At 48.9% G+C, this 11,046-nt stretch overlaps 2 protein-coding genes and 1 non-coding gene across 3 annotated transcripts; 2 read left to right on the forward strand and 1 right to left on the reverse strand.

Moving 5' to 3' along the window:
- Window positions 1–4,489, forward strand: LOC103760010 (protein-L-isoaspartate(D-aspartate) O-methyltransferase; the record flags this gene model as incomplete). Its single annotated transcript, XM_008926458.4, has 8 exons — window positions 1–13; window positions 810–914; window positions 1,191–1,222; window positions 1,633–1,737; window positions 2,359–2,479; window positions 2,615–2,700; window positions 3,534–3,703; window positions 3,996–4,489. Coding segments are annotated over 8 exons (645 nt in total), but the record flags the coding sequence as incomplete, so codon positions are not given.
- Window positions 4,490–5,193: 704 nt separating this feature from the next.
- Window positions 5,194–9,202, forward strand: RPUSD2 (RNA pseudouridine synthase domain containing 2). Its single transcript, XM_029963785.1, is given in 5 exon segments — window positions 5,194–5,235; window positions 5,360–5,377; window positions 5,380–5,667; window positions 6,008–6,304; window positions 7,933–9,202. Coding segments are annotated over 5 exon segments (1,521 nt in total). The 3' UTR covers window positions 8,809–9,202.
- Window positions 9,203–10,896: 1,694 nt separating this feature from the next.
- TRNAS-GCU lies at window positions 10,897–10,978 on the reverse strand. Its single transcript has one exon. It is a non-coding gene; the product is annotated as a tRNA-Ser (tRNA).
- Window positions 10,979–11,046: the final 68 nt, after the last annotated feature.

Genomic DNA, 11,046 nt, shown 5'->3' on the forward strand with positions numbered 1-11,046 from the left:
AACAACCTCTACAGTGAGTCCCAGCAGGATCCGCTGGAATGCCAGTGTGCGGATATTTAATGCCAGTGCACGGATGTTTAGTGTGACGCTGTTCATTCTGAAGGGCTGGGGTTGATATTCCTGAATTTCGGCCTTTGTCCCAGCCTGAACTCGTTCTATTTATAACCAGAGACAAGGTGTTACGCCAGAAAGGGCAGGAAAGCCTCTGCACGCTTTCCTTCCCTGCCTCTGGAAGTGTGTGACGCCCTTTAAAGAGTTGCACCTCGGAGCCTGTGGGTGCTGCCGAATGTCCTGGACACCCAGGCTGTGCCTTCAGCCCCGGGGGTTGGAGCTCCTGGTGCCCGGCGCTCCCGCTCCGCTCCGGACAGCGGGCTGGGACACACACAGAGGTAGCTCTGAGCTTCCCCTGCCGCTGGAGCTGGTTAGTCCCTGCCAGAATTCGCCCAGAAAGGCTGGAAGGGACGTGGAATGTCTCTGGAGCAGTCGCTCTTCAGTTCACTGTGGAAACCTGAGCTGGAGTCTCTGCTTTTTGGAATGCAACGTGACTCCATTTGTCTCCCATTACACGTGGCAGTGCCAGCAATGTGGATGCAGGTCACCAACACCCTCTGGGGATGGGCTGCTGGCTGGGACCGTAGTGGAAATGGCAAAGGATGTCCTTCCATTGGCATTTGTTTTCTGTCCCTCTCACATTGAGGCTGAATTCCCCCAGATCCACAAACTCCCTGAACATGCTTCCCCTTTCAGATCTCCTCTTGCTGGTGTGGTGAGGGTTTCAGTCCTGCCTGTCTCTCTCCCTTCCTTCCCAGAAAAAGGGATTGTTAAGTCCCAGCGAGTCTTCGATGTGCTGTTGGCCACGGACAGAGGTCACTACATCAAGTATTACCCGTACATGGATTCTCCTCAATCCATTGGTGAGTCATTTTGGGAAAAGCTCTAGCTGTGGAATCCCCATCCCTGGAAGTGTGCAAGGCCATGTTGGGTGGAGCTTGGGCATCCTGGGCTAGTGGAAGGTGTGTCTGCCCATGGCAGGGGGTGGAATGAGATGAGCTTTAAAGTCTCTTCCAACCCAAACCATCCTGGGATTCTGTGAAATTCTATTTTTAGGGGAAGGTGTGGGAGAACTAAGGACTGTTCCCATGGGCAGTTTTATTCTTTATCAAACAACTTTGTCACCTGTTTCCTTTTAGGCTACAAGGCCACGATCAGCGCCCCACACATGGTAAGATGAAAACTCTTCACTTCAAACAGAAATGGAAGGAATTGTTTATTTCCCTTTTTATATTTCATTTTTCTTCAAGTACGGAAGTGGAACACATGATTATCCTGCTTGTTTCTTTAGGGATTTTTTGTTTTTAAGAGGAGTTTCCCTTATAATCTTTCAGTTGCTTTAAAAGTGGGCTTAGGTGGGAATTCTGTGTTGTCCATTTTTTCCCTCGCTGTTTCTCATGTAATTCCTGAGCCTCTTCCTAAGTGTGGCTCTGCCAAAAGACCTTCCAGGTCTGACCCTTGAGTTTCACTCTGGAAGTGTCAGGCACAGGGCCAGGTGTGCTGGGATTAAATTGGAGAACAAGGAAAAAGGGTAGGAGAGGAGACTAACCCGGGCTGTTTCCCACCTCCATGTCCACACAGCATGCCCACGCCCTGGAGCTGCTCAAGGATCAGCTGGTGGAAGGTGCCAAGGCTCTGGATGTGGGATCTGGAAGTGGATACCTCACTGCATGCTTTGCCAGGATGGTGAGCTCACAGCACCCCATTCCCAGCTTGGACAGCGGGAATGTGCTCTTGGTGGGGAGAGCAGGAGGTGGGAGGAAGGGGAGTCTCTTCCCAGACCAGCTTGTACTTAGAACAAATACTTTTGTTGGATCTAATGGAGGCTGTATCTGCCATGAGATATTTTGTGTGTTTATCCACTGTGGATAGTCCACTGTGGGTTCCTTTTAGTTTATGTCTTCATTACTCACAGTCTGTTTCCTTGTTTTCTAAACTCCTGGAATTATTTGCTGTGAAGTGCTAGAAAGCTGGTCAAGTTACTCAGGAGGATAATTAGTCAAGAACTTGCCATGGAAGCTGCTAATTCTACCAAATAATGATTTCTTTGGCAATGAAGGATTACTGGGAATCCTTGGAGACTTGGCAGTTAAGGACTACTGGGAATCCCCGTGGACAGTGTCTGTGTATCCCTTAAGCAGCTGATAGATTCCTCAGCCTTAAAATCAGGAGTATTTGCACCTCTTGTTCAGAAACTCTGCTCTGGAGCTTATGCCAGCTCTCCAATTCCCACTGCAACCTGCTCCAGCAAACACCTCTCTTTGATATGGGAGGTGCCAGGTGTTGGACTGATGTTGATCTTTCCAGACTGGCCCGACAGGGAAAGCTGTGGGAGTGGAGCACATCAAGGAGCTGGTGCACGAATCCATCCGGAACGTCCAGGAAGATGATCCGACGCTGCTCAGCTCCGGCCGCGTGAAGCTCGCGGGTGAGTTCCGTGCCGTCCCGGGGTTCTCCTCTCCGGGACCGCCTCGGCTCTGCTCCCCGAAGTCGTCCCAGTCTGCGTGGATGCTCTTGAGTTGCTGTGAGAACAAATCTTCCCCGCGTGTTTTCCCTCCCGCAGTTGGAGACGGCAGGCAGGGATACCCCGAGGAGGCTCCGTACGACGCAATCCACGTTGGAGCGGCCGCAGCGACCGTCCCCAAGGAGGTGAGAGTGGCCCTGCTGGGTGTCTCTACCTCTTTTTTTTGGTGAGAAAACTAATTAGGGAACCACTAGAAGCTTCTTATTTGTCGTGACCTTTCCAGCATGGCTTATTCCCAGTGTCTCTTTTTTTTTTGAGCTCTGCACGTTGCCAAAAACATCGGGATAAATCAGACTCTCTGATATTGGGATAAATCAAACTATCTCGGGATAAATCAAACTATTTTCAGTATTAGGAAGGAGGCATTGCTTTATTCAAAGCACCAGGTGCATGGGGATACTCCACCTAAATGCACACCGACTTTCAAAACTTTTCACTACTTACACATTTTAGCAAACAAAGAAATTACTGTTCGTGGGCTATAAATTACGTAATTCCCTTCATTAATTAATATTCTATCTTCTATTGGTTTCTCGCTTCTCGCGCTAATTAGTGCACATTTTCAGTCTTTTTATTATCTTTTAGGGTAGAGAGGGTTTCAGTACAATTGCTGAATTGTCTTCGTTAGTTTCTTCTTTATCTCAGGGTTCTGCAAAATGTCCTTGTGGTCTATAAATTCAGCATTCCCTGTGTCCAGTTTCAGCAATATATCCAATATTACTCTCCCCCAGGCTTTGTTCATTGAAGCACATCAAGGCTGGTTACAGTTGTTCTAGCACAGCTTAAAGCTCCAGCAATTTTCCCAAACCATGTTCTCCCACAGCAGCAGCCTTGAAGAGCAGCCTCGCCAAATGCCGGCTGCAGTGGCAATTATGACTCATTAAAACGATTAGAAAAGTTCTTAGGAAGGTTGTGGTGTCGTTTCCGACGCGCTGACTCGGACTCCTGTGTCTCCCAGCTGCTGAATGAGCTGAAGCCGGGCGGGAGGCTGATCCTGCCCGTTGGGCCCGAGGAAGCGAACCAGGTCCTGATGCAGTACGACAAAACCAGCGACGGGCACATCGTGGAGACCCAGCTCATGGGCGTCATCTACGTCCCTCTGACTGACAAGGAGAAGCAGTGGCCTCGGTAAAGAGCTGCTCTTCCCCGAGGAACATTCCTTCTTCATCTGTCCCTCTGCTTGCTCTCCTCGGCTTTGCTGACCGAGTCCTGGATCCCTGGCAGATGTAAAAAAAAAAAAAAAAAAGAAAAAGAGGAGGAAACAGCAGCTTGGCAGAGCAGGAGAGCAGGGGGGTGTTTCCCCTTGGATAGGGTTTGCCAACTTTTATTTCCTCTTTTCGTGGAGCCTGTGTGTGTTTGTAAACCCCATGTAATGCCATCGAGGAGCCGAGTAGTAACTGTTGGTTTTTCTTTGCCTCAGGGGCGAACTCTGACACATGGATGGATATCCCTAAAGGCACCTCAGAAAGCTCATGAGTGGGACTTAGGCCTGTAGATGGTCGGTATGGTTTTGCTTTTTAACGGAAATTTTATCCATGGATAAAGGGAAGGGAAGTTCTGCTTCAGCAGAGCTCATTCCGGAGGGATGGAGAACAGGGGCAGGACCAGAGAAGGCTCTTGGAGGCCACGGCAGCTTCCAGGAAGTGGATCCGGATAACTCCAGCTATCCTCTCTGATAAACTACAGATAACATCAGAGAATTCCAAAAGCAGGCAGGAATACTTAAACCTTCACTAAAACAGTTTTAATATCGACTACTCTGCTTAATGCTTGGTGAAAAGAAGTCACAGTTATTGTCTCAGAGCAATGAGACTGATTTGTGTGTTTTTAATTATGGGAGCGTGTTCTCTTCTAGTCGTGCATCCACTAATTTAATCTTGGGCAGCAACACTGAATTTTGGGGTTAAGAAAAAATTCTCATTTCTTGGCTTTTTTCTCTTTGGGGTTATGAAAAATGCCAATTTCTTGGCTTTTTTTTTTTTTTCTGGTTGGGGTTATGAAAAATGCTAATTTCTTGTGGGTTCGGGGTTTTTTTTTTCTCTTCAGGGCTAAGAAAAAATGCTAATTTCTTGGCTTCTTTTCTCTTTGGGGCTATGAAAAATGCTAATTTCTTAGCCTTTTCTTTTTTCAGCTTGGGATTATGAAAAGTGCTAATTTTCTGGCCTTTTTTTTTCCCCTGTTTGGGGTTATAAAAAATTCCCATTTCCCGGCTTTTTTTTTTTTTTTTTTTTCTGTTGGGGTTATGAAAAATTCCGGGGTTAAGAAAATCGCTCATTTCTTGGCTTTTCCGTGTCTGGGGTTATGAAAAATGCTCATTTCTCGGCTTTTCCCTGCCGTGCCCCTCCTGCGGGCGGTGACTGGGGAGGCTCCCGAGGGGCCGGCGGACTGCGCTGAGGCTCGGGGCTCACTACTGGGACAGTTCTGAGGAGGGGACTGTTATGAGGTAAAGGAAGGCGGTAAATAAAGGTAAATAACGCTGTTGCCGCCCCCGACCCGTCCCGCGCCCTCCTGAGGCGTTGGGGGGGGCGGGAAAAGAGCGGGAAAGGGACGGGCGGTGCTGGGGGCGTGGCCTCTGGAGATGCGCTGCGCCGATTGGCCGCGCCGCCCGGCGCGCAGTGATGCGTCACGGGCTGCGCTTCTGCGCGGTGTGTGCCACGTGGGTGCGCGGGGCCCGCCGCCGTCGCGCCCTGCTTCCACTTGCGGGGCCATTGGCTCTGAGCCGGGATTCGGGCCGGCGGGGCCCACACGGGGTCAAGGAAGGGTAGCGGCGCTGGCTTCCCCAAGAAGCGGCGGCTGGCTGGGCGGCGAGCGCGTACGTGCCGCCGCCGCGGAAGCTGAGCACCGGCGTGAGCTTCGGCGCCGAGCACTTCGCCGAGACCTCGTACTACTTCGAGGGCGGGCTGCGCAAAGTGCGCCCCTACTACTTCGATTTCCGCACCTACTGCAAGGGCCGCTGGGTCGGGCGCAGCCTCCTGCACGTCTTCGGGACCGAGTTCCGCGCGCAGCCCCTCGACTTCTACCGCGCCGCCGCCCGGGCCGGCCGCCTGCGCCTCAACGAGGAGCCCGTCCGCGACCTGCACGTCGTGCTCAAGGTGCGCGACCCCCGGGCCGCGCGGTCAGATAACCCTGGGGAGGGGTTGGAGGGGACAGTCGGCGCTCCCGGGGCATCCCTGCCCCTGTGGGGTTGGGGGCGTGTGGACCCTGCAGCTCCAGATGTACCCCACAGGCCCCTGGGAATGGGAATATATGCCACGGGATTCATGCGGGGACACGCACTGTTATTATCCTAAATCCGGGGTCCAGGAGAAAAGGGCTTTAGTTTCACACATACATACACACACACACACACAGGGTCAAGCTCCCTGTGCGTGACCACACTGAGCGGGGGTGTCCACAGGCTGGATCCCGGCTGACTGCCCGTACTCCCTGCAGAACAACGACTTCCTCAGGAACACGGTGCACCGGCACGAGCCGCCGGTCACTGCCCAGCCCCTCCGGATCCTGGCGGAGGACGAGGAGGTGGTGGTGGTGGACAAGCCCTCCTCGCTGCCCGTGCACCCCTGCGGCAGGTTCCGGCACAACACCGTCATCTTCATCCTGGGCAAGGAGCACGGGCTGACGGAGCTGCACACCCTGCACCGCCTGGACCGCATGACCTCGGGCGTCCTCATGTTCGCCAAGACCGCGGCCGTGTCCAAGAGGATCGACGAGCAGGTCCGGGAGAGGCAGGTCAGAGAGCAGCGGGGCCGGGAGTCGTTGGTACCGTGTTCTCCTGCAGCAGGTTTGGCCCAAAGTCAGACAGATTTGGGGTCCAAACGAGCACGAGTTCCCTGAACAGGTTGTGGTCGAGTTGCTGTTCTTACCTCTTGGTGCTTCTCATCCTTGACAGGATAAAGGCAGAGTGAAAATTTAATTGAGTTTGATAATATTGGATTGGAATTGGATAATATTGGATTGGATCTCCTCGAAATTTACCTGGTTTTGGTAATGTTGGCTTGGAAGGGATGTCCTCAAAATTTAGTTGCTTCTGGTAATATTGGATTGAAAATGTTAAGTTGAAAACCCTAAACATGTAACTGATTTTGGTAATACTGGGTTGGAAGGGATCTCTTAAAAATATAACTCATTTTGGCAATGTTTTGTTGAGAGGAATCTCATAAAATTTAATTGATTTTTTTTTTTTTTGGAAAGACTGGATTGAGAGGGTTCTCCTAAAATTTAATTGATTTTGGTAATATTGGATTGGAAAGGATCTCTTAAAAATTGAACTGATTTTGGTAAGACTGCATTGAAAAGAATCTCCTAAAAATTTAATTGAATCTGGTAATATTGGATTGGAATGATCTCCTAAAAATTGAACTGATTTTGGTAATATTAGATTGAAAGAGATCTCCTGAGTCAACCGAACTTGAGGTCTAAATGAGCCCAAGTTCCCCAAACAGCTCGTGGTTGTGTTGCTGTTTTTATCATATTAAGGATGAGAAACATCAAGAGATAAAGGCAGAGAAAAAATTCAGATGGGTTTGGTAATAGTGGATTGAAAGGGATCTCCTAAAAGTTTAAATTAATTTGGTAATTTTAGATTGAAAATACTAAGTTGAAAACTAATTGATTTTGGTAGTATTAGACTAGAAGGGGTCTCCTAAAAAATGTAATTGAATTTGGGTAATATTAAATTGAAAAGGATCTCCTAAAACTTTAATTGAATTTGATAATAGTGGATTGGAAGGGGTCTCCTGAAAATTCAACTGATTCTGGTAATATTGGGTTGGAAGGGATCTCCTTGAAGTTTAATTGATTTTGATAATATTAGATTGAAATATTTGGTAATATTAATCGAAAACATTAGATTGAACCCCCTAACCATTTAACTGATTTTGGGAATATCGGACTGGGAGGGATCTCCTCCCCTAAGGGACTGTCCCAAGGGACTGTGCAAACTGACTGGGATTGTGCAAAACAGAGAGCAGGTTTATTTGTGAGTGCACACATGTCAATCGTCCAGTCTTTCGGCTTTCAAATCCCCATTTTTCCAGAGTCTCTTGACCCAAACAAAACTCTTTCAAGGCTTGGCTTCAGGGCTGTAAACTAAAGGCTGCAGAGAGATGGCTCCTGGATTTAATATGAGGGAAAACAGGCCGGACCCTTCTGTCCTTGATTTCCCAGCTAACTGGGGAAAATGTGAGGGGAATTTGGCTTTAAATAGCCTATTTAATTTTTTTTCCCCTCTCCTATTGTAATAAAATGCTGCCTATGGATGTATTTCATGGAAGGGAAAGGGGAGGAGGAGTAAGGATGGGGCTTGGGTGTATTTTCCGCTGTGTTTCCTGAGCCTTCCTCTTTGTGTCTCCCGGTAGCTGGAGAAGGAGTACGTCTGCCGGGTGGTGGGGGAGTTCCCAGAGCACGAGGTGGTCTGTGAAGAGCCCGTCCTGGTCGTTTCCTACAAGGTGGGAGTGTGCCGCGTGGATCCCAGAGGGAAACCCTGCAAAACCATCTTCCAGAGGCTCAGCTACAACGGGAAGACCAGCGTGGTCAAGTGTCTGCCCCGCACGGGCCGCACGCACCAGATCCGGGTCCACCTCCAGTATCTGGGGCACCCCATCGTCAACGATCCCATCTACAACATGGAGGCGTGGGGTCCTGACAGGGGGAAGGGCGGGAAGATCGGGAAAACGGATGAGGAGCTCCTGAAGGCGCTGGTGGAGGAGCATCGTTCCAAGCAGAGCCTGGAGATCTTGGGTATTTCCGAGGAGGACTTGAACTCCGGTGGTGAAAATAAAGACTGTGGGGATTCAGGTGACTGCACAAAGTCTGCAGAGGCTGACCCTCTAAATGGGAATTCCTGCCCTGCTGAGGATGTGAAGGATCCTGAGAGGGACACGAAGGATCCTCAGAGGGACGAGAAGGATCCTGAGAGGAATGTGAAGGATCCTGAGAGGAATGTGAAGGATCCTGAGAGGAATGACATAGCGGCTTGTCCACCAAACTCTGATATCAACCAGGAAACGCTTGAGAAAGACAAAGAACTCGGTTCATGTGGGAATCAGGACGGGCAAACGGGACAGAAGGGTTGGGAAGAGAAGGACCCTTTATGTGTGGAGTGTAGGATGAGCAGGCAGGACCCTTCTCCCAAGGAGCTGGTGATGTTCCTCCACGCCCTGCGCTACAAGGGAGCAGGGTTTGAGTATTGCTCCGACATGCCCGAGTGGGCAATGGATGACTGGGAGGAATGACCAAGGGTATCTTGACACCTATGGACACTGCTGGCTGGGAAAACGGCTTGGGAAGACCAAAGACTGACTTTTCAATGTTATTGAGGTGAACAAACTGCCTGGAGCTGGGGCGGGAAGGATCACTCTGTCCTGACTCCTGACACTGTGGAAAATGAGCAGGGAAACGGGGCCTGAGGTTTATGTTGCCCCCCAGTGATCTGGCACTTGAGGGCAACAAAGACCAAACTCTGCTGGTCACAGGCAGCTTTGCCTTCACCTCAGTGGATTCTGGATCGATTATCCACATGGATAATGAAGTGCATGCACTAAAAGTCAATAACTGGTTTGCCTGCTGGGTTCCTGTGTCTTAAAATACGAGCTGCTGGATGTCATATCATAAACCCCTCTATTTTTACGGTGGTTTATTGTCAGATTGATTTTAAAAGTCAAATATTGTCACTGAGAATGCTGTGAGGTAAAACCAGAGCACTGTGATCCCAACTTGTTTTGTGCCTGCTGTTTGTCAGCAAGGTCAACTTGCCTTTAAAATTCCTCTACCAGTATTCGTTCAAATAATTATTTAATTTAAGGTTAGTAGTTCTGGGTGCTGATGTCTTGATATTGGGCCTGGCTTTGGAGGTATTGGTCCCCAGATTTTGTCTTTAAGAGATTTGTTTAATATCAATTCAGTGTGACAGTCGCCTTTCAGGATAAACAAAAGCTGCTCTATGAACCAGAATACTTATTAAAGAGTAATTTTATATTAATATATTCCCAGAATGATAAATACCACTATAGCTCTTATTTTCACCAGTGTTTACACAGTCAGTCCTTGGCCTCTGGGAGGGCTGTTATAATAATTTTGGGGACCTCAGGTAGCTATCCCACAGGAATTACAACTTTCCTTCTAAAGTCACTTGATGATGTCACCAGGATCAGGATGTGGATACTAAACCAGAACAATCCAGTGCATACTTGCAGTAGCTCAAAGGAGCCAAGTGATTTCTTTCTCTGCTGGGTCATCCAGCTGATGTGTTGAATATTTCCATAAAAATTCACTCAGGTTTGAGCTTTGTTCTTCCACATTCTACCTTAATCACAGATATTTGGAGAGATGATGCTAAAAATCAGTGTTCTTTAAATTTTTCATACACTGAAATACGTATTTCATGGAACTAAATGAAACTTGGGCACCTTTAGTGTATAAAAAAGGGTGGCTGCAGCTGTTACTGGATTTGGATGCAGCGGTAAGGGGAAGGATGTAGGGACAACAGTTATATTATACTTTGAGATGTCCCAAGTTACAGTGGGAGGTGTTTGGTAAGAAATTTTTACAAGAAATAAGCCCCTGAAAGGAATTTTCCTGGCTTGGGCTGGTAGTTGGAGGCTGGGGCCAAAGGGCCTGATGAGGAACTGGAGATCAGTTCTACCTTTTCCCTTTTTCCTGGAATAATTACTGCCTTTCACATCTTTTAATTCCTGGTCAAGAAACCCCTGGGCTTCTGTTTCCAGGATACTTTAAACAAGGCAGATCTAGGCTTGATTTCACAACGATCCTACCACCAACCGCTTTGTATTTAATTTTATTTAAAGTTAAAACAGCGTTTGCTGTTTTGTTAGCAGGGAAGATGTCACTCTTGGAGATGTCCTGTCATAAATTCCCATATCGGGTGGGTTCTGAGGTAAATACTGGGTCCTGCTTGTGGGCAGAAACTTTTCTGCACAAAATGTAGTTCCTTAGAAGAATTCATTTCCCTCGTACAGCTTTATTTGGATACACCTTGGCAGTGCTGGGTGAAGGGTTGGACTTGATCTTAAAGGTCTTTTCCATCCTAAATGATTCTGTAATTCTGTCTTTACACTTCATCCTAACTGTGGCCCCTAAATTCCTCAGGACACTGAGGAATGTCCTGGCTCTGACCCCTGAATCCCTCAGGACGCTCCCGGCTGTGGTCCTAAAGCCCTCAGGATGCTCCATTCTGGCTGTCCCGGGTGGCATCTCTGCTTCCCCTTCTCCCCGAGGGGAGAGGTGGGAATTCCGCGTATCCGAGGGGATGTGCTTCCCGCAGAAATGGGGGAGGAAAAAAAATAGGGAAAAGCAATGATTCCCGACGAGGATGGGATTCGAACCCACGCGTGCAGAGCACAATGGATTAGCAGTCCATCGCCTTAACCACTCGGCCACCTCGTCACGGCAGGCTCTTCCTTGCCCGGCCTATAAGGAAGCGCGCCCACCGCCTCCGCCATCTTATCTCGCAC

Source organism: Manacus vitellinus, unplaced genomic scaffold, assembly GCF_001715985.3.
Source record: "Manacus vitellinus isolate BGI_N305 unplaced genomic scaffold, ASM171598v3 scaffold_63_pilon, whole genome shotgun sequence".
Classification (NCBI taxonomy): domain Eukaryota; kingdom Metazoa; phylum Chordata; class Aves; order Passeriformes; family Pipridae; genus Manacus; species Manacus vitellinus.